Source organism: Macrobrachium rosenbergii, chromosome 42 (genome assembly GCF_040412425.1).
Source record: "Macrobrachium rosenbergii isolate ZJJX-2024 chromosome 42, ASM4041242v1, whole genome shotgun sequence".
Lineage (NCBI taxonomy): Eukaryota > Metazoa > Arthropoda > Malacostraca > Decapoda > Palaemonidae > Macrobrachium > Macrobrachium rosenbergii.
The window spans coordinates 1,645,562-1,667,553 of NC_089782.1; the positions used below are offsets into that span (position 1 = coordinate 1,645,562).

The 21,992-nt window shown below is 38.0% G+C and overlaps 1 protein-coding gene across 3 annotated transcripts in view; it reads left to right on the forward strand.

The window, feature by feature from the left end:
• The window catches only part of LOC136827876 (E3 ubiquitin-protein ligase RNF10), a 257,261-nt gene that overhangs the window by 223,576 nt on the left and 11,693 nt on the right, over nt 1-21,992 (forward strand). Inside the window, exons 12-13 of one of the 3 annotated variants that reach the window (XM_067085336.1) lie at nt 1,064-1,184; nt 13,814-14,020. In XM_067085336.1, the coding sequence (XP_066941437.1) occupies nt 1,064-1,184; nt 13,814-14,020 (328 nt within the window). The remainder of the gene's footprint in view (nt 1-1,063; nt 1,185-13,813; nt 14,021-21,992) is intronic. The other 2 variants (XR_010849850.1, XM_067085337.1) reach the window with 2 other exon arrangements.

Here is a 21,992-nt window from a genome sequence, read left to right on the forward strand (position 1 = left end):
ATTATATTTAGGTTTAAAGAAATTTAGACATACTTTTAGGGCATAAGGTTAATGTGCTTACTGATCACAAACCCATTTATGACTTTTTTGAAAAGAGAGCCTTTACCAACAACATAAAGTTCAATAGATGGTTCATTAGTGTATTAGAATATGCTAGAGAATTCGGATATATTCCAGGGAAATTTAACACCTTGGCAGATGCATTTAATACTAGATGAATCCTTAGAACCTGATTTTCAATTAATAAATGGATTGTTGTTTAAAAGGCCAAAGAGAAAAATGGTGGTTCTCAACTATACATCCCAAAAACACTAATCAGAGAAGTTTTAGAACTAACACACTCGTAAGTTATCGGGACATCCAGGAATTAAAAAGACAATCAGAATCATAACCAGAGATTATTTTTGGCCAAATTGTAGTGAAGGTACCAAAAACTTTGTACAAAACTGTATAGTTTGTAATCAACACAAAGGTAATGTAAATCTTAAAGCTCCACTTGAAAAATATCCATCAGAATTAAATCCATTTCAAGTAGTAACTATGGACTTTTTAGGTCCATTTCAAAGGACTGTTAGAGGAAATAGACAAATATTAGTCTTCTTAGACTATCTAACTAGATATGTAGAAATTGCACCGTAAATCTAGAATTATCACAAGGCACAAGGTATATTTGTTACACAAATATAAAAGATTGGTTAAGGTTATAATGCATGCATCTTAAGAATAGGTGAAGGAGTGTTTCCTTTATAACTTACTCTTTTGGGCGAGCCTTACAAGAGTAAAAATGTGACTTGGTGGATTCTTGTTAAGTTGCTTCATAATACTAATAGAGTCCTCCTAGAAAATGCATTTAAAAACAGTATTGTCTAATATTGTCTGCTTATGAATACATCTGAAATACCTTTTGTGGATGGTAACAGTGTAGGACTTTCTGAAAATTTGATAGAGGATTGTCTTCAGTTTAAATTTTTTGTTTGTCACTGATGAATTATTTTGACTGATCAGATTGAGCAAGATAACAAGGTCATCCTTAAAGTAGTATATGGGCTCTCTTTATTCTCAGATGATTCGTGAGGGTCAAACAAAGCTTCCACATTCACAAAGTGAACCAAAGACTTTTGGAAACTGTGGAACAGTATGGCCATCACTTGGAGTCACTGGAGGTACAGGCATTGGAAGGCAAAGTAAGTAGTTTAATAGCACATTGTTTACCACACCACTGTTGAACCAAGTATTCTTAAATTATGATAGCAAATTGAAATGCGGATGGCAGCAATTTATATAATTTAACATTTTAACTATATGAGTAAAATAACCAGTTGGGATCATGCCATTATAATCATTAGTGGTCTTTTAGTGTATTCTACTTTGGTTGTTATAAGTTCTGTTCTCTGTCCATCTGTCACTTTGTGTTACACGAATTTATGTAGTGGTTAAATTTTAACTTTTGAAATGAATCTTACTTCTCTATATGATAGCTGTAATTCCCTCTTCAGGTGTGGGGACAATTAGTGTGTGACAACTAAAAAATTAATAGGATCATTTAGTTTTAACCATCTACAGTATAGACCCGTCCCTTTATGGTGATTCAAGTGTCTGTTGTTTACCATTCAGTTTTTCCTCCATCGTCAGCTTGCAAGGACGTACAGTATTGAGTGTTAATTACATTATCATTAACAATTAGGTTTTTGCAATTATGCGTTTGGCTTATCTTGGTTTTTGTCATTAATTAGGATGTCATCCAAAGAGGATAAAGACAAATTGTCTCAAGTCTGTAAGGTAAGAGGGTATATATGCATCTTTACTTTTCAGTTTACGATGGTCACAACGTAAGTGCTAAATATAGGAACAAGGATTGTTCTCTTAATGATTGCTGTAATCAGTGTATTGTTGGGTTAGATGAAGTAATGAATGGTTATTTAAAGTATAAGCAGATGAGAATAGCAAAAGAAAGGAAAAAGGAATCTTCTAACATGGGAAGAGGAAGTGAGGTTAGGAGTAAGAGTTTCTCATCTTTTTACGATGTGTCAGATAACAGTTCTTCCCGCTCTACCTCTTTTGCTAGTAGTGTCCTTCTCTTTCAAATTATTTCTTCTCAAATCTCCTTGTATTGTTCAGGATGTGAGGTTTGGCTAATTAGAAGCCGATGTAGCTAGTCGTAGGACTGTTTGAAAAGTTTATGGAGGTAACCTCGCAGACACTTGCTGATTTACCAGCCCAGTTTTAATTCTTTTTCAGGCTCCTCCCTTGCTTCAGAGGAAGTGCCAGCGCCCTCCCTCCCTGTTAGCCATACCTTAGCCATGCCCTGTGATGCTCCTTCCACCGTTGGAGGTACATAGTGGACGTTGTTTGTGCCCGTTGTCTTCCACTGGCCAACCTGACTTATGTCACATAAAGGTTGGCTCTCGGTTACCTGAAGATGCTTGTTGCAAAATCAAGTGAAGTTCACATAGGCAGGAGGTAGATATGCTAGGCAAGGACATGCATATTCACTCAATATCCGATTCTGTATCCCTAGGCCTTGCAGGAGGCATGCACTCCTAGCAGTCCATATTCCAGATGTTCCTGTGTTCCTCCTTTGCAAGAGGGTTCAGTATCCTCTCAGAGGCACTCTCCTCCAAGAGAGTATCTAATCCTCCAAGCAGGTGCTGGCACACGCCTAGTTTCAGGTGTTTGCCTGGTGTCAGGCATTCCCGTTCTTCATCTCGGTCTCACAGGCGGTCTGGTTATGCCAGTTTGTCTTCAGGGCATTTGTCCAACATACGGGAAGTTTGTGCGAATATCCTCTGTCAGGTGTGTGAACACATTTGTTCCCCACATTCTACATCCTTTCTCAGGCATTCTTATCAGCATTTGACGCTTGTAAGACGCGCTCCTTCCCTGCGAGATCGCGAAAGTAGGTGATGCATTCTCCTGCTTATGCCTTGTGTTTGCCAATGGTGAAATGGTGATGTGGAAGGCGTGGGAACCACATGGTAGTTCCCATTCTCCTCGGGTGTCGCACTTCCAGTCTCATTCCCCTTCTTGGTTGCCTCAGGCTCTTCATTTTTCTATGCTCGTCTTGAACCTCGTTTGGGCAAGTGCCACAAGCTGCTTCCCAGTCATTGTTGATAGGCCTATTGGCCTGTTAGACTAGCAGATCTTCCTCCTTTGATTTCTGCTGTCTCAGTAGCAGAACAGACTGGATTATCTTCCACTTCTCAAGGTTTTGATGCCTGCTCATTTGGCAATTTCAGTTTTATCCATGAACTCTGTGTCAGTGCAGGATAGTGAGAATGTATAGGAAGCCATGTTTCCTGTGCAGATGATTCTTTGGTGGCAGGTCACAAAAGATCTCCAACCATTCCTCTGATATGGAGTAGATTTTTGCTTTTAATTTGTCTTTTTCAGGGGAGTTGAAACTCCCTTTGTATCTGAGAGCAGGAGGTTCTGCTGCGCTGCCCCTGCTTCCCCAGGATTTCCCCTCTGATGAGATTGACATATCTGATTGCACTGATGCTGAAGAAGTACAGGTAGTGTGGTTAGCTTTTCAGAGACTGGTTAGGTCTGTACTTCTTGAGAGCTCTCTTTTGGTGCCAGACTCTTGTTCTCCTTTTGGTTCCCCAGACATTTGAGTCTGCCACTCCGTTCCCATATCATTAATCCAATGTGTTGTAGGTTTATTTGCTCATCTCCTTGTGATTTAATGCCAACCACCACATCATTGGTGCTCCAGATGCTTTCAGCATTAGTAGTGGCAGTGTCTCCTCAGGTGGTTACCAGGCATTAACGCCAACTGCCACATCGTCAGTGTTTCAGAGGCTTTCGGTGTTAGTGCCAGCTGCTTCTAGGGTTAATGCCAGCTGCTGCTTTGCTGGCTCTTCAGACACTTTCGGTATTAGTGATGTCTTGGTTTCGTTTCTCTTAGAAACAGTTTTCATTGTGAAGGTATGGAGCAAAAGAAATGGTGTTACTCCAGCAATCTCTAAGTAAATCAAAAATTGCTACCTAACCTACTTTTTATTTACAAACAAGAGTTAACTGTCCTGTGGACAGTTAACTCTGGATCAAACCCTACCTAACAGCAACCTAACCTATAATCAATCAGTAGGACAATTCATATATGTTTAAAACTTAATCCTATAAAATGAAAATAGAGAATTTAGTACATTCAATTATACCCCAAAACAAGTCTCCAATACATGTGAATCACACAAATCAGTTTGGAAAGAGCTTCTTCCCAAAAAGAACTTGATGCCTTTACTGTATAGGTATAATGAGCTCCTCAAACTCCAACATATTAAATGGGATGAGAGAAAAGTCTTTTTCAAACTGGTTAAAGCCCAAACCAACATGTAACCAACATGTAACCTTACAAGGGGTGGACTTTCTCACAACATTCCTATGGAGATATGTCCACCATTAAAACAGGAGCTGTGAAAGATGGCTTAGTACAAAAAAGTAAAATCAAATTCATGAACATATTTAATAAATCAATTTAATTTATATTCCTACTATAATTATCTTTTAACGCTACTTTCTCCTCCCTCTTTTCACTCATTATTCACACACCTTATTTCAACCATAGTACTATCTTACATTTTTTACCTCTTTACCTAAGATTTATCCAGTAAAGTATTATCGCAGGCTATACATTAGTATGCAAATTACTGTTGACAAATCAGACTCATTCTTACTACTGTCCAAACATCCTGTATCTGTCTTATCGCTACTGTCCAAACCAACCTGATCTCTAGCTAAGTGTTCTAAAATTCCCTTACCAACTATTGGACTGCTTTCCCTAAATCCCTGGAACTCGTCAGTTTTAGTACTTTATTCACACAACACCTCATGAGCATTGTCAAATATTATCTGCATGGTATTCTCCCCATGTACATCATTTCCTAATCTATCAGCATCCTCTTCTTCCTTATTGGGAATCTTAGAAATACTAAATGTATGATCTAGTTCATTATCCATCCTACTAATCATTTAACCTGTACTCCTATACAGTACTTACCCTAGCCTTCCTTTTTCTGCCTTTTTCCTTCTCTTCCCCAGTCTTAATTGTCAGTTAAAACTGCTTCTCTGCTAGGAAATTTTCTTTGTGCTTACTCACATCATCCTCCACTCTTATTTACAACCATTTATTCACTGGATGATTTTTCAAATATTCAGGATGTTCACACCACTTATGCAAGTGACTGTAGTGTGCCTTAATCTCGCATACATGTCCACCTCCATTCAGAGACTCCAGCAAATAACTCATCCACTCAACCACACTAGTCACATAAGGCCCCTCATATTTTTCCTCAAGCTTATCTCCGTTCAGTCTTCCTCTTGTTACAACCTCTTAAACACTTTTTCATCAACCTTATAACTCTCAGACCTCTCATGCACTGTTCTCCAAACATCTGTCTTTAAAAATACTCCTAGTAGCATGTCTTGAAATGGAGAAACAAAACAGTTATGAATGGGTACTTATATTTAGAAATAAATTTTACAGAGAGTTTTTTTGGAATCTTTTCAATTCTTTTCAGTCTTTGAAAAGGGGAATCGAACAGGTTCCCAAAAGCCCTCCATAGAGATTTATTTTTTAATATATGTATCCCCACATGGCTGTGGATCTGTTTCTCCATCTCTATCAATCTCAGTTAACTGCATTGAAGGCTTAACCCTTAAACGCTAACTAGACATATCGTAAGTCGACTAAAATTGTCTGTCGGGTGATGAGCAGACGTACCTTACCTCGACTACAAAAGATTTCAATCTTCTGTCAACTTTGACTCGACCAAAATGGTCGAAAAATGCAATTATAAGCTAAAACTCTTACATTCTAATAATATTCAATCATTTACCTTCATTTTGGAAAAGATTGGAAGTCTCTAGCACAATATTTCGATTTATGGTGAATTTTTGAAAAAACCTTTTTCCTTATGTCCGCGCGGTAACTCGGCCGAAAATTTCAGAAATTCTTTTGTCATTTTTTCGTAATGTTTGCACCGTTTTATATTAGCCATTACATAAAGTTTTATATATGAAAATGTGCACAATTTCATGTAAAATACAACATAAAACAACCCATGGTTGTAGCTTTTTTCAGTTTGGAAATATTTTCATATAAATCTTGATAAGTGCCAAAATTTCAACCTTCGGTCAACTTTGACTCAACCGAAATGGTCGAAAAATGCAATTGTAAGCTAAAACTCTTACATTCTAGTAATATTCGATCATTTACCTTCACATTCTAGTAATATTCAATCATTTACCTTCATTTTGGAACAAATTGGAAGTCTCTAGCACAATATTTCGATATATGGTGAATTTTTGAAAAAACTTTTTCGTTATGTCTGCGTGGTAACTCGGCCGAACATCTCAGAAATTCTTTCATCACTTTGTTGTAATGTTTGCACCGTTTTATATTAGTCATTACATAATGTTTTATATATGAAAATGTGCGCATTTTCATGTAGAATACAACAAAAAATAATTCATGGTTGTAACTTCTATCAGTTTTGAAATATTTTCATATAAATCACAGTGTGCCAAAATTTCAACCTTCGGTCAACTTTGACTCAACCGAAATGGTTGAAAAACGTAATTGTAAGCTAAAACTCTTACATTCTAGTAATATTCAATCATTTATCTTCATTTTGCAACAAATTGGTAGTCTCTAGCACAATATTTCGATTTATGGTGAATTTTTGAAAATTTTTCCTTACGTCCGCACACGGTAACTCGGCCGAACATCTCGGAAATTCTTTCATCACTTTGTTGTAATGTTTGCACCGTTTTATATTAGTCGTTATATAAAGTTTTATATATGAAAATGTGCCCGATTTCATGTAGAATACAACAAAAAATAACTCATGGTTGTAGCTTCTGTCAGTTTTGAAATATTTTCATATAAATCACGATAAATAGAAAAAATTCGACCTTCGGTCAAATTTAACTCGACTGAAATGGTAAAAAACTGCAATTGTAAGCTAAAACACTTACAGTCTAGTAATATTCAATCAATTACCTTCATTTTGCAACAAATTGGAAGTCTCTAGCACAATATTTCGATTTATGGTGAATTTTTGAAAAAAAAACTTTTTTCCTTACGTCCGCACGTTACGAATTCATGCATCATTTTGTGATAATATTTTCTGTGTTGCTTTGATTGTTTTACAATTTGTTATATACCAAAATCATCGCAATTTAGTGTCCAATACAAAGAAAAATAAATGACTCATTAGCTTTAACCGTTTTGCTCACAGCACGATTTGTATACAATTATATATAAAAAAAAATTTTGCGCTGTCATATATTTCAATATTTATATGTGATAATGATATTTTTTTCATTTCTGATGGTTGCATACTAAACTTCAGGCAATGTCAAAAAAAGGAGCTGAAAATGAACTATTAATCTTAAAAACTAAGCGTGCTGTGATTTTTTAAAAAAAACTTTTTTTCCGCTTTGGCGCTAACTCCCGAACGCCGCCGGCATACGGCAGACACTTTCGTAAATCGAGGCTTGGCGTTTAAGGGTTAATAAACCTGTTCAAAATTCATAACATGCTTGGGGACATTCTTTTACTCTGTGAGAACTCACAGTATGCGTTTACAAGGCTGTTGCAAGACACAGGTCTCATGAATTTTCCCTATCAGTCACCATATGTAACGAACTCACTTGTCCTTATTGTTCCCTCAGTTAATCAATTCACGCCTGGCACATACGACATCGAGTACACATGTTGTACCTCCCAGTCTTTCAACTTATTTTCAAACACACTTCTAGTGAACTCAGGTCCATTATTGCTTAACCCTTAAACGCCGACTGGACGTATCGTAGGTCGACTAAAATTGTCTGTCGGGTGCTGAGTGGACGTACTGTACGTCGACTACAAAAAATTTCAACCTTCGGTCAACTTTGACTCGACCGAAATGGTCGAAAAACGCAATGGTAAGCTTAAACTCTTACATTCTAGTAATATTCGATCATTTACCTTCATTTTGCAACAAATTGGAAGTCTCTAGCACAATATTTCGATTTATGGTGAATTTTTTAAAAAACTTTTTCCTTACTCCCGTGCGGTAACTCGGCCGAAAATATCAGAAATTCTTTCATCACTTTGTCGTAATTTTTGCACCGTTTTATATTAGCCGTTACATAATGTTTTATATATGAAAATGTGCGCAATTTCATGTAAAATACAATAAAAAACAACCCATGGTTGTAGCCTTAATCAGTTTTGAAATATTTTCATATAAACCACGGTAAGTGCCAAAATTTCAATATACGGTCAACTTTGACTCGACCGAAATGGTCGAAAAACGCAATTGTAAGCTAAAACTCTTACATTCTAGTAATATTCAATCATGTAGCTTCATTTTGCAACAAATTGGAAGTCTTGAGCACAATATTTCGATTTATGGTGGATTTTTGAAAAACTTTTTCCTTTACGTCATGCGTAACTTGGCTGAACATCTTGAAATTCTTTTCACACGTTGTCATAATGTTTGCACCGTTTTATATTAGTCGTTACATAAAGTTTTATATATGAAAATGTGCGCAATTTCATGTAGAATACAACAGAAAGTAACTCATGGTTGTAGCTTTTATCAGTTTTGAAATATTATCATATAAATCACGATAAGTGCCAAAATTTCAATCTTTGGTCAACTTTAACTCAACCGACATGGTTGAAAAAATGCAATTGTAAGCTAAAACTCTTACATTCTAGTAATATTCAGTCATTTACCTTCATTTTGCAACAAATTGGAAGTCTCTAGCACAATAATTCGATTTATGGTGAATTTTTAAAAAAACTTTTACATCCGCGCGGTAACTTGGCCAAACGTCTCAGAAATTCTTTTGTCACTTTGTCGTAATGTTTGCACTGTTTTATATTAGTTGTTACATAAAGTTTTGTATATGAAAATGTGTGCAATTCCATGTAGAATACAACCAAAAATAACTCATGTTTGTAGCTTTTATCAGTTTTGAAATATTTTCATATAAATCACGATAAATAGAAAAAATTCTACCTTCGGTCAACTTTAACTCGACCGAAATGGTCAAAAACTGCAATTGTAAGATAAAACACTTACAGTCCAGTAATATTCAATCAATTACCTTCATTTTGCAACAAACGAGAAGTCTCTAGCACAATATTTCGATTTATGGTGAATTTTTGAAAAAATTTTTTTACGTCCGCGTGTTACGAATTCATGCATCATTTTGTGATAATATTGTCTCTGTGTTGCTTTGATCGTTTTACAATTTGTTATATACCAAAATCATCGCAATTTAGTGTACAATACAAAGAAAAAGAAATAACTCGTTAGCTTTAACCGTTTTGCTCACAGCGCGATTTGTATACAATTATATATGAAATTTTTTTTTGTGCTGTCATATATTTTAATATTTATATATGATAATGATATTTTTTTTCATTTCTGATGGTTGCATACTAAACTTCAGGCAATGACAAAAAAGGAGCCAAAATGAACTCTTAATCTTAAAAACTAAGCGTGCTGTGATTTTTTGAAAAAAAACTTTTTTTCCGCTTCGGTGCTAACTCCCAAACGCCGCCGGCATACGACAGACACTTTTGTAAATAGAGGCTCGGCGTTTAAGGGTTAACAACTTCCTTGGCTTACTTATACACATCGGAAATATTACTTTACTCATGGTATTTGCAACAGTCTTGCTTCTTTTATCCCTGATTGGTGGTCTGCTATAACAACCAGTCCCATATTCCCACTCTTACAGATAGTGACCAAGAATCTATCACCACTATTTCAAACGGCTCTTTAATACTCGAAACTGCAAAACAGGAGAGATTGCATATATTACCTGATATTTACCCTTCTGACATGCTTCACAGGTATTATTTTTATTATTCAGTTGAACCCTACTCATATGGAAGAAGCCTACAGGGGCCATTGACTTGAAATTCAAGCATCCAAAGAATATGGTGTTCATGAGGAAGTGGTAAGAGGAGCCAAGGGAAATACAGAAAGATATCACGCTTATTAAAAAGAAAAAAGTTAAATTAATAAATAGATAAAAATGTATTAAAATGCAAAGAGAATAGTATTAGGGTAGTAATGCATTGCATCTTTACTCAAGCTTTCAAAATTCCAATTACACGTCATCCCCTGGGAGACTGTTCCACAGTCCAACGGTGTGACGAATAAAGGACCTCTGGAACTGAGACGTTCTATAGCGAGGCACATTTACTGCATATTGGTGCTGCTCTTCAGCAAATCTGGTTAGTCTCGGCAGATAAAGGGGATCAGGGATTAATCAAGAATATGAAAGATCTCTGTTAAAATACAACTTAAAAAAATTGACAGATGAGACCGTCCATCTATGGTCCAAGTCATAACTGCTAATATTAGGAGACAAAAACTTACCACCACGAACTACTCTATCTAAAAGAGATAAATGCCTGGCAGCAGCAGACATCCATACTGGAGAACAGTATCCCAGTAAAGGAAGGGCAAATGACCTAGAACAGGTTGCATTGATTTTATCTCGGTTACAGATATATGAGGCCTTTCGTATAAAATCTAACTTTCGTGCGGCATTTGCTGAGACTTTTATTAGATGTTCTCAAAAGTAAGATGCGAGTCAAAAGTTACACCTAGTATAGTTAAAGCTTCAGACTTATTCAGCAGAGTTCCATCCTCCTGGATGGGTGGATGGGGTGGAAAGTCGATGGGGTGGAAAGTCTATATGAGATCTCCTAATCAACAGTGTTTTAGCTTTACTGGAGTTCAGCCTCATACCCCACCGACTACACCATTAACTAATCTACTTCATGTCCCAATTGAGACTATGGGCAGCATACTGAACAATCTTGTTTTCTAGGTCAACCATATCATTTGTATACACTAAAAATAATGGTGGACCAGGGACACTTCCCTGTGGAACTCCAGACACATTAGGTCTTGTTGTGCTAAAGATCCCATCAACATCAACTCGTTGCTTCCTACCTGTAAGGAAATCTTAGTAAACCTAAAACTTATCCACCCACTCCAAGATTCTGAAGTTTATAAATAAGTGCCCTGTGATTTACTAAATCAAAGGCAGCAATAAAATCTATTTGAATTACTCTACACTCCTTGCAAATGGCATGTCAACTCTAAAAGAACATCCCAGTTACCTCCTAACTGCTTTCTTCCCAGTTACCTCCTAACTACTTTCTTTATGCATATTGACTATCAGCAAACAATTCATAAGATTCCACATATTTATGTAGTAGCTTAAAATAAGTTTTTCAGCAACTTTGGAGAGCACAGAGAGAATAGAAATTGGCTTGTGGTTACTGCAATCTGCAGTTATGCCATTTTTTGGGGCAGGCACTGCATTGCTAAGTTAGTTCTCATCTGCAAAGATACTACATCAACCTAAAAATCTGTAGAATCTAGTATTCTTGGGAGACAACACACCAGAAACCTTTTTTAAAAACAAAGTGAAGAAACCATCAGCATCTTCTCCACCCCAGTTATCAAGATTATCAAGAATTTTAACATCCTTAGACTGATATGCAAATTTTGTAACAATAGGTTCAGGATGACAAGTATCAGGGAGAGGGACATCCTCAGCTGATTGCTTAGCTTCAAAGGCTCGGTAAAGCAGTTCAACTTTTCCCTTAGGGCCAGTAACCAATCTACCATCGGTTAGTAGTGGAGGAATGGAAGATGAGCCTGACCCAAAAATAGATGTTACCAATTTGGTCCTCCACAGATGAAGCCGAGTGATTCTTTCAAGTTTCCTTTTTAAGGAATTATTGGAATTTCTCAAGCTATATGATAAAATCTATTCACAGCATGGCAAGACCCAATAAAAATTATGTAATTTTCGTGTGAATGATTTTGTCTCTATGTATTGAATTTGGTCTGTTTGTCATGGTAAGCTCTTGTACATGTACCATCAAACCATGGCAGGTCATTTGTTGTGAATTCAATGACCTTTCTATGGACATACCTTACTAAAATAGCCATCAGCATTTCATTTAGTTTTTCCTGGGACCTGTATCTGATATAGCATCTGAAATATTAAGTGCCTGACATGCTTCAATAATGCAATCCCAATTGGCTCTAGATTTGAGCCAGACTGTTTTTCCAGTGGTGAATTAGGAATATAGTGATTGAGAGATATGTCCACCTCAGTGGCACAGTGATCAGAGGTTCCTATACACTCTCAGACATTGGACTTCATAATAGCTGGAACATCTGTGAATATGAGGATTAATGTTACCAGAAATGTGTGTGGGTTCCTCAGGTAGTTGGAAAAATCTGAGGATACACAGAACTCAAGCAGACCAGCCATGTTGATCTGTGGAATTTTAGTTAAGTCATTCACTGTGCTTTGCATTGCAGTCTCCACAAATGATGAAGCTTTTGAATCCTGCAACTGAGCCATACTAATCCTCTCCAAGAGACAGTCGTATATTTAATCATTGATATTTGGATTGTGGTAAATGGCAATGCGTATACAATGTAGAACTTATTGAAAATCTTAAAACAATTTCATGGCAACTACACTCTTTTTTTAAGTTTTTCTGACAGTGTATAGGTCATCTGGACATAGTATATACAGCCATACTGTATGCATGTGGAATGTTATGATGGTAAATAAAGTCTGGGCCATCAAACCATGGGATTATAAACTTAAAATTTGACTTTTTACTACTTGCAAGAGTAAATACCTGTTGTCCCAAAAACTGAAAACACTAGGATATATAAACCAATAACTAAACCTTTGAAACTCACACAACATCTGACTGGCTCCACCTCCGTACACTCCCTCACCCGATGCCCTACTGTACCACACACAAAATGGGCTCGTAATGCCCACCTACATTCTTTCCTCTTATGTCCTTCTCTTCCACACTTATGACATTTTATTTCCTGTAAGTTTCTTTTCATACCACTGGACACATTCAGTTGACTGCTTACTATTTCTATCACGGCCATAGCTCACACTTCTACTTTGGTCCAGCCTAATCTTACTAATGCTTCGGTTTAGACCCCTTAAATCCCTACCACTTCTACTCATTCCATTCTTATTGAACTGTGTTACAAAATCAGTCAGCATTCAAAGAAAAGCCTACCACTGCATCTCGGTGTGACCCACGTTCAGTCTTACCCTGTAGCCCATTCACTCTCTTCACATAGCCTATGCTCACTTTTCATTCCTCCTGTCTTCCACATCCTCAGACTCAAAATCCTCCACTAACTCCCACACCTCATTCCACTTCAGTCGCTCACTTTTCCATCTCACCTTTTCCTTTCACTTAGCATTCACAAACTCTGCTACACAATCAGGCACATTCACAAACTCTGCTACACAATCAGGCAAAATAGCCAAAAACTTCTTCTTCAACATCTTATCATTTGTGTGTAGGTGTCGAGATACAGCAAGGTTAGGCTCTTGCATGCATGTTGGAAGTTGAAGTTTACCGTAAATCGGTTTGCATTCTGTATACAGCCTACCATAGTTTTATTACCATAAGTATATTTTTAAACAGTAACTTTATTATATGTAGATGGAGCCTCTCCTAGGTCATTTTTCAGCCTTCATCATACAATGATGATTATTCTAAAAATTTTGCTTTCTAATTATGGGACTGAATGGCTTTTTCATTCCAAAAGCCCTTTCTTAGCCCTAAACAACTTGCATCTATATATCACCCTTTGCATTCTTGTTGTCAGTATAACCTAATATGGTATTTTTTACCCTTATACATTTCACTTCCATACAGTTGCACTAAAAAAAATAATATAGTATGTGGCCAACAGCAAGAATTTAAAATACTCATGATATTTTTCAGATGGGCCTGTGACTACTGTGAGAAGTAATTCATCAAGCTCTTGGAGAATGAAGCATTCTGCAAGTTTTAGTGCTGCAACGGGACCTTCTTGCAGTGAGGCAGATGGAAGTGATGATGAAAATGAAGCTTTGGCTGTGCCAGAGTTCAAAAATGCTTTTAGTGATGCCATTGCCCAGGCATTAGATGCTGCAGCGAAAAATGCTGCTGGTAGGTATTGTGATAATTGGTTTAACTGAGGTCTGGGGCCTCAGTTTTATAGCGGCACTGCATTTTGTTGATATACAAGGCTAAGGTTTTGAAGCAAAATTAGCATTGCTTCATAATGTCAGTCAGGTTTTTTGCTGTTTCTACTGTGCATCTGTAATCAAATTATTGGCACCAAGATGATCAGAACTATAGTGGGTCCGTGTCAGAAAGGTCATGTTGGCTTACTGTTGCATATAAATTGTCTGTTGAGGACACAATAGGACTCGGGCTGGAATTCTTGTGAATTAACGTTTAACAGGCCGGGCTAAAATATGTACAGTCTTACCGAAGGTTGAAATTTTGGCACTTATCGTGATTTATATGAAAATGTCAAAATTGATAAAAGCTACAACCATGAGTTATTTTCTGTCGTATTCTACATGAAATTGCACACATTTTCTTATATGAAACTTTATGTAACGGCTAATATAAAACTGTGCAAAAATTACGACAAAGTGACTAAAGAATTTCTGAGATTGTAAGAGCCTGACGCCGTCTCTTCCAAACACGTGTGTGTTCGTCAGGCTCTTACAAGATTTTCAGCAGAGTTAGCGCGGACGTAAAGAAAAAGTTTTTTTAGAAAATTCACCATAAATGTAAATATTGTGCCAGAGACTTCTTGTTTGTTGCAAAATGAAGGTAAATTATTGAATAGTACTAGAATGTAAGCGTTTTAGTTTACAATTGCATTTTTCGACCATTTCAGTCAAGTCAAAGTTGACCGAAGGTTGAAATTTTGGCACTTATCGTGATTTATATGAAAATATCAAAATTGATAAAAGCCACAACCATGAGTTATTTTTTGTTGTATTCTACATGAAATTGTGCACATTTTCATATATAAAACTTTATGTAACGGCTAATACAAAACAGTGCAAAAATTACGACAAATTGACTAAAGAATTTCTGAGATTTTCAGCAGAGTTAGAGCGGACGTAAGGAAAAATTTTTTTTCAAAAATTCACCATAAATCAAAATATTGTGCTAGAGACTTCTCATTTGTTGCAAAATGAAGGTAAATGATTGAATATTACTAGAATGTAAGAGTTTTAGCATGCAATTGCATTTTTCGACCATTTCAGTTGAGTCAAAGTTGACCGAAGGTTGAAATTTTTGGCACATCATGATTTATATGAAAATATGTCAAAATTGATAAAAGCTTCAACCATGAGTTATTTTTTTTGTATTCTACATGAAATTGCGCACATTTTCACATATAAAACTTTATGTAAAGGCTAATAGAAAACGGTGCAAAAATTACGACGAAGTGACTAAAGAATTTCTGAGATTTTCAGCAGAGTTAGCTGATGCTTTCTTTTGGGATAAGAAAGAAATTCGCGCATGCGCAGCTGGGTCACGCTTGTAAACAAAACAACAGCATGATCCGTGAACTCCCAGCATCCCTCAAGGCACATGATTTAAAATTTTTTGCAAACGAGGCCTATAAGTATTTTTCCGCGAATATTTTAAAAAAACTTTTTGTAGTCGACGTATTTTACGTCCACTTGGCACCTGACAGACAACTTTTGTTGACGTAAAATACGTCCAGTCGGCGTTAAAGGGTTAATTTACACATAAAAGCTTGAAAACTTATAAATTACATGAAAACTTAAACACTTTTGCAGGGTTTCTCAGTTTTCGCAAATGTTCGCGTGTCTGTGGAAAACTTGTGTATGACCATTAATTAGGTTCCAATGAAAGATTCGTGTGTGTGAATTCGTGCAACTCAAGTCGCGCAAGTTCGGGGTATTACTGTATTAAGCACACCCCTAGACTGGGGAGACTTTAAGGTTGGCCATTAAAAAAAAACACCAATGGAAAGAGAAAAATATGCAAATGCACATGGTATAAAACAAATAGTTCACAAAAATTTTCTGTACCTTCCATGGAAAGTTAAAAGTGGATATTTCCTCCCTGTGTGGAGCCTCTTTCCAAGACATTTGTAAAAATATGGTAATTTTACCGAGTTATATGTTTTCATTATTTTTATTTTATTTTGTAAAATTACAGCTCTCACAATATCCTAACAGATAAGAACTAAAATCAGTAATAAATTCTGAGTATATTTATGGTAAAATATTTCAAAGATGTACAGATTGGGAGATGCAGTGCCTTTTAGTGAGGTATACATGTTTATTTCTGATGGGGAGGTTCAGTACATTTTCCCATGAAATCTCAAGTCACACTGACCTCCCTCTGTCCTGTACAGAGCTGCCAGTGTTGCTGTAAGAGTTGCCATAAATTATTTATGGCCCATTGAAGTGATTCGAAAATTTTTCCCTGCAAAATTAGTTTAAACTGTATGGCATGAAATATTGATTCTCACCAGAGGCCCCACTCACTCTAGAGCCATTATTATGCCTCACACAATCATGCCCGTCAAATAAGGGTGAAACTGTGAAAAACAGTATGTTTCAAGCCATGGATCTTTCCTATGATGTAATCCTCAGTGAGAACTGAAAAATTGAGCAAGTTAAAGTCAAGGAAGTTTGAGAAATGCAGGAAAAGACCAAAGGGGATAGATTATAAAATAAAAGGTGGAGATTAACGGATATGGGGTCCAAAGCATGCTGCGAAGAATCTTTACTTACCACATGCAATGCACAGTGCAAGGCACACTGTGAATGATATCCCTATTCGGAAGTATGAATGAAACTGTTACTAGTTGGGTTAGCTATTTTATGTTGGTTAATTGTCCAGGTATGTGGACATACAGTATTATTAATATTAATATTATTATTATTATATTATATTATTTTCCTGTTAAAAAAGATGGCTGCATTGTGCAAATTATTCTTATATTGAGTCTTCTCAATTTTTCTTAGATTCGCTTCTCTTCCATGTTAATATTGGTCAACAACGGGCCAATGTTCATATTTTAGCAAAGAAAACATATAAACAGCATTTACACAACAGTTGTTTTCTCTATAAAAGTGCAAGGATTGAAAAATAGTGCAGTATATCCATAGACTTGACAGCAGATCCTTTCAGAGCTTGTCATTCAAATTTACCAGCAGATGGGTTCTGGATACGAAGGAGTTTCTTTTGGTATGACATTTCAACCAGCCCATTGGTCACACTCTAGATAGGTGAGACAGATCTATAGACAAGGGCTGTCAGTGAAGGTATATGTAGGCGCCAGCACCACGTTTGAGAGCAGGATTGAATTCTCATTGGTTGCTAGGGTATTATCGTCCCTGAGCAAAGCCTTCTCCCAGACACTGATGGTTGCACTTTGGAGGATGCTGAGGAGAAGGTAGTGGTACTGGGATTATTGCTGCCAGCAGATGGACTCTCCTCTTTGGTTTGCTTGCCAGGGATGCTGGAGGCTTGTCGCCCTTCATGCCCTACACATCAGGAGAGAGAAGCCCAGTCCAAGTACCACACAGGAGACCACCTTCCCCCCGATTTCAGCACAAAGGCAACACCTGGCAGCATCCCTGGCGAGTGAACCAGTCAGGAGCTTCCATCTACTGGCAGCAATTCCTCCCAGTACCACTACCCCACATCCTCCAATGCTCACTCACAGGAAGGGGTACAACCATTGGTGTCTGGGAAAAGGCTTCACTCGGGGATGATAGTCCTCTAGCGACCAATGTGAATTTTGGACTACAACTCTGGCCCCCTATATACAGGGTGTTTTGAAATTAGAGGCTCCCCCCCCACAGCATAAACTAAATCGATATGGACAAAAACAAAAGTAATTCAGAACAGGTATTTATTTAAGTTTCTCTCTGAGTATTTAATATTTTGTGTGGCCTCCATCTGCCTGTACCACAGCCTGCATTCTTGAGGGTACGATTTCAGCAAATCACAAAAAGCTGAGACTCAAACTCCATTTCCCAGAGCACTTCGGTCACTTCTCTTCGCAGGTCGTTGAGGCTTGGTATACCATCATAGGTTACTGTACGCGCTTCAACATGATCCTTTAAGATACTACCAATGTTTTCACACACATGGAGCTACCTGGAAATTCACTTTACGAGAAGAAATTGATACCACAGTTTCGAAGCAGACTTCTTCAACAGGATCTTTGAGGAAAGGAAATACTCCACCAGTAAGCACAGTTTCTCTGAAGTATTCGCCATTCCATGACTGTCCTTTTTCTTTGATGATTCACAGTAACTGTTTGGCTGTGAAACAGAAAAATTCCCAAACATTCAGGAAATTTCACAACTTGGCAATAGCGCACGTCATCGCTGATATCATCCAACTTTGCAGCCCAAATGATGTCATTTTTATGATTTGCCATCCTGACTGTGTAAATGAAGAATTCATCTGATGTGGCAACATGGAGAAAGTCAGCTTCATCCCAGTCTTTAAGAAATGAACCACAAAACCATGCACTGTCTTCTCTCTGTTGCTGAGTGATGTTGGGCTTGCTGATAACATGAAATGGCTTGATACCAGATTTTTTCAACTCGGGATATACAGCACTATAACTTCTCTTCTTTCCCCTTTTTGTTTCTAGTTCAAGCTAAGATGTCTTTTGACTCCTGAGGAAGGACTTCAGGCCTTCCAAGATTTTCACTCTTTTCACAATGACAGTCATATGGATTTTTGTTCCAGTTTCTTTTAACAAAGGATTCATCTCTTTTTTAATGTATGTAGCTATCCAGGAACGTGAAATGAAGGATGCGCCAGCATGAAATTGGCCTCTCTAAAGGTTATAGCCGGATTCGGTCAATCCATCTGATTTCCTCCGAGTCATTAGCCATGGCTGTATCTAACTCTGTCACTCAGTCTGAAAATACAAGAAATGTAAAATGAAAAATAGCATAATAGAAACTTAAAATAATGTGCTTGGAGATAGGCTATAGCAGAAAACTTCATAACTTTCCATTTGTTGTGTGGGGGGGGCCTCTAATTTCGAAACACCCAGTACAGTATACCTTCACCCCACAACCCTTGCTCCAGATTCATCTCCCCATCTACATGCTCAAGAGAGGGTCTACTTCCTTCCTATATATTATTATTATTATTGTTAGGAAAAATACCTTCTTTAATACAGGTTTTGTTAAACAAAATGGCAGTTTCAACAGCATTTATTTTATATAGTAAACGCTCAATTCATCTTATCAATTGCTTTTCTTGTGCTGGAATGGTTGCAAGCAATTGACCGATATTCATATCCCGTGGTTTAGTGATGTGTAGGAGGTAGTTCCCGTGGGGTGTTGACTAGTTTCGCCCTTCTCGGTAGGGCATCATTCAGGACAGGATCGCAGGATGCAATGGCTGTAATGCATGGATTTTTCATCCTTTATCTGTGTCTGTTAGTTTGTGAAGTTAGTCTCTTCATTTTCATTGGCTATCCGGCTGTGACGTCATCGGAAAGGTGGCTCCTGATTGGCTGTCTTCTCCTCGATCTAAGCCTACTGCTGATCAGCGATGGTGCAATTTCTCTAGGAAGGCAGGTTAACTGATCGTTCCCAAGGTGAAGGGTGGCGCCTCTGCCCTCCTCAGGTGTTGGAAGGGCGTCCTCAACATCGGGCACCTTTGAGTTGTAGGTGGGCGCAAGGGGCAATCTTGCAGGTCATCCTCGGGGTGAGATCTCACTAGCCGATCACCCTTGGTGCTGTGTAGGTCGTCCTCAAGGGGCATAGGTTGGGATGCAGGTCTTGCTTGGTTGTCCTCGACTTTCCAGACGGCTGTAGGGAGAAGGAAGGTCTCCTGAGTCACATTAAGGCTCGGTTTTTCCTTCCCTATGTGGAGCGCCCTTAGGATGCGAAGACGATGAAGGTCGGGGACGCTGTCAGTAATTTCGAAATGTCTGACAATGTCGCTGCGGCAGATCCTTTGGTTGTGGGCAGTCGTACAGTGATTAAAGATGGTTCCATCCTGGGCATGGCAGGAGATCCATTTGGAGAGGCGCATGGATTTTGTGCCGATGCAAGTTCCGGGGCATCCTCGGAAAGGGCACGTGTATCAGTATGTAACATTCGTCCTCTTCATGGGATCTTGGGGAGGGGCAGGGTTGTTCTTCATCACTAGACTGCACATCTTGTTGCTCTTGTAGAAGATAACCAGTTGGATCTTCTCGCTGCTGTCGGTGGGGGCAACGTTGTCCCTAATGATATTTTTCAGTGCCCGTTCGTCCTCCTTGTTGTATGATGAGTGGTAATTCCCTTTGTAGAAGAGGGTGATCATCTCAGGTGTATCTTGTCTCTCCTCTTGGTTGTACCACTTCTCCATCGTCCTTCTGTAGGCAGCCTGGATGCCCCTATTGGGATGATCATTATTAACTAATACCTGGGAGGCCTGTTCCATTTCACGGTGAGTGTCGGTCCACAACGAACAGTGGGTAAGGGCCCTCCTGGCGTAGGCGGTGATGGTGGAATTCTTGTATCTCTCGGGGCACTCACTGTCGCCATTCAGGCACATACCAAGGTTCGTAGGTTTGGTATACTTCGTGATAGAGAACGAGTCCTCCTTCAGCTCAACAAGGACATCCAGGAAGGGTAGGCGACCGTCCTCGCTGTGTTCAATGGTAAAGCAGAGACTGCTGTGTTAGTGGAAGGCTGCACGCAGTTCATCAATCTCTTCACTGGAACTAGCACGTATAAAGATGTCATCAATATACCGGACTTACATGGATGGCTTCGTGATCTCTGCAAAAACCCTTTCTTCCACCATGGCCATGTAAAAGTTTGCAAACAGTACTCTGAGGGGGGATCCCATTGCGACGCCGCCTACCTGGAGGTACATATGTCCGTGGTGGTTGATGAAGGGTGCCTTCTTAGTACATAGTTCAAGTAAGGATCGAAGGGCATGTTCGGGCATGGACAGGGGTCTAGTCAGTGGGTCCCTGTAGACGTCGGTGAAAAGGGATTCAACATCCATTGATGCAATGCATCCTCCGGCGGACGCAACACTTAAGGCATCAAGGAACTCTGCAGACGACTTCAAGCTAAGGTAGAAGGAATATAAGGGGTTAGGAGGGTATTTAATTTCTTTGCAAGGTGGTAAGTAGGGGTGGGAATTTGACTGATGATTGGTCCAAGGGGATTATTGTAATAATCCCCTTAGACCAATCATCATCATCATCATCACACACACACACACACACACACACACACACACACACACACACACACACACACACACCGCATATAGCTAAAATCTGCGAATACTTAAAACCCCTCTTAAAAACACTTAGAACTGCCTATTTTGATAGTTCAAACACAAAAAAAACTCAAAAAATGCTTATACCTGATTATTTTAATAGTTTTATCACAAAAAGTGCATTAGTGAATATTTCTGTGAAAAATACCGCGAATGGGCGAATTTTCGTGAATAATGTCTATATATGTTCCATAGAGAAATCCACGAATAGGTGAGTCTGCGAATCGTGAGAACGTGAATACAGGGGTTTACTGTATACCGTATACATGTACGGTAGCCTAGACTACATTATACTGTACTCTATATTCACTTTTATCTTATTACACAAACATCAGCATAACAAATATACATCTTTTCTGTGGATATTTTAGAATGGTATGCTTTACTCCAATGTATCCAATAATATGGAGTATATTCTTATATTGCTTTTGTATTATAAATTGCGATCAATGTTTTGGTTTGGAAATCAATTATGCGGTAAGTTTATTTCATCGTACGTAACTCAGTTCAGAGCGCTTTTCTTACTTCTAAGTAGTGTAAATGAATCTCTAGATACTTATTCATATGGGGCAAGGTTATTTTTCATTATATGTAGTGTTTTTAAGTCGAAATATAACTTAAATACAGCTCGTTGTGAACTTATTTTGCTATTTTTTTTGTTAATTGGTGATGTTGGTCCTTTGGGGCCACGTTTGTTTTGTGTAAAAAAATCAAGATTCCGTTGGCTATTTTCTCTTGCTTTCATCATAATAAGAGCTTTACGCATTTATCGTTTATCAGTGTAAAAACAACAGTAATGTGTTCTTTCATG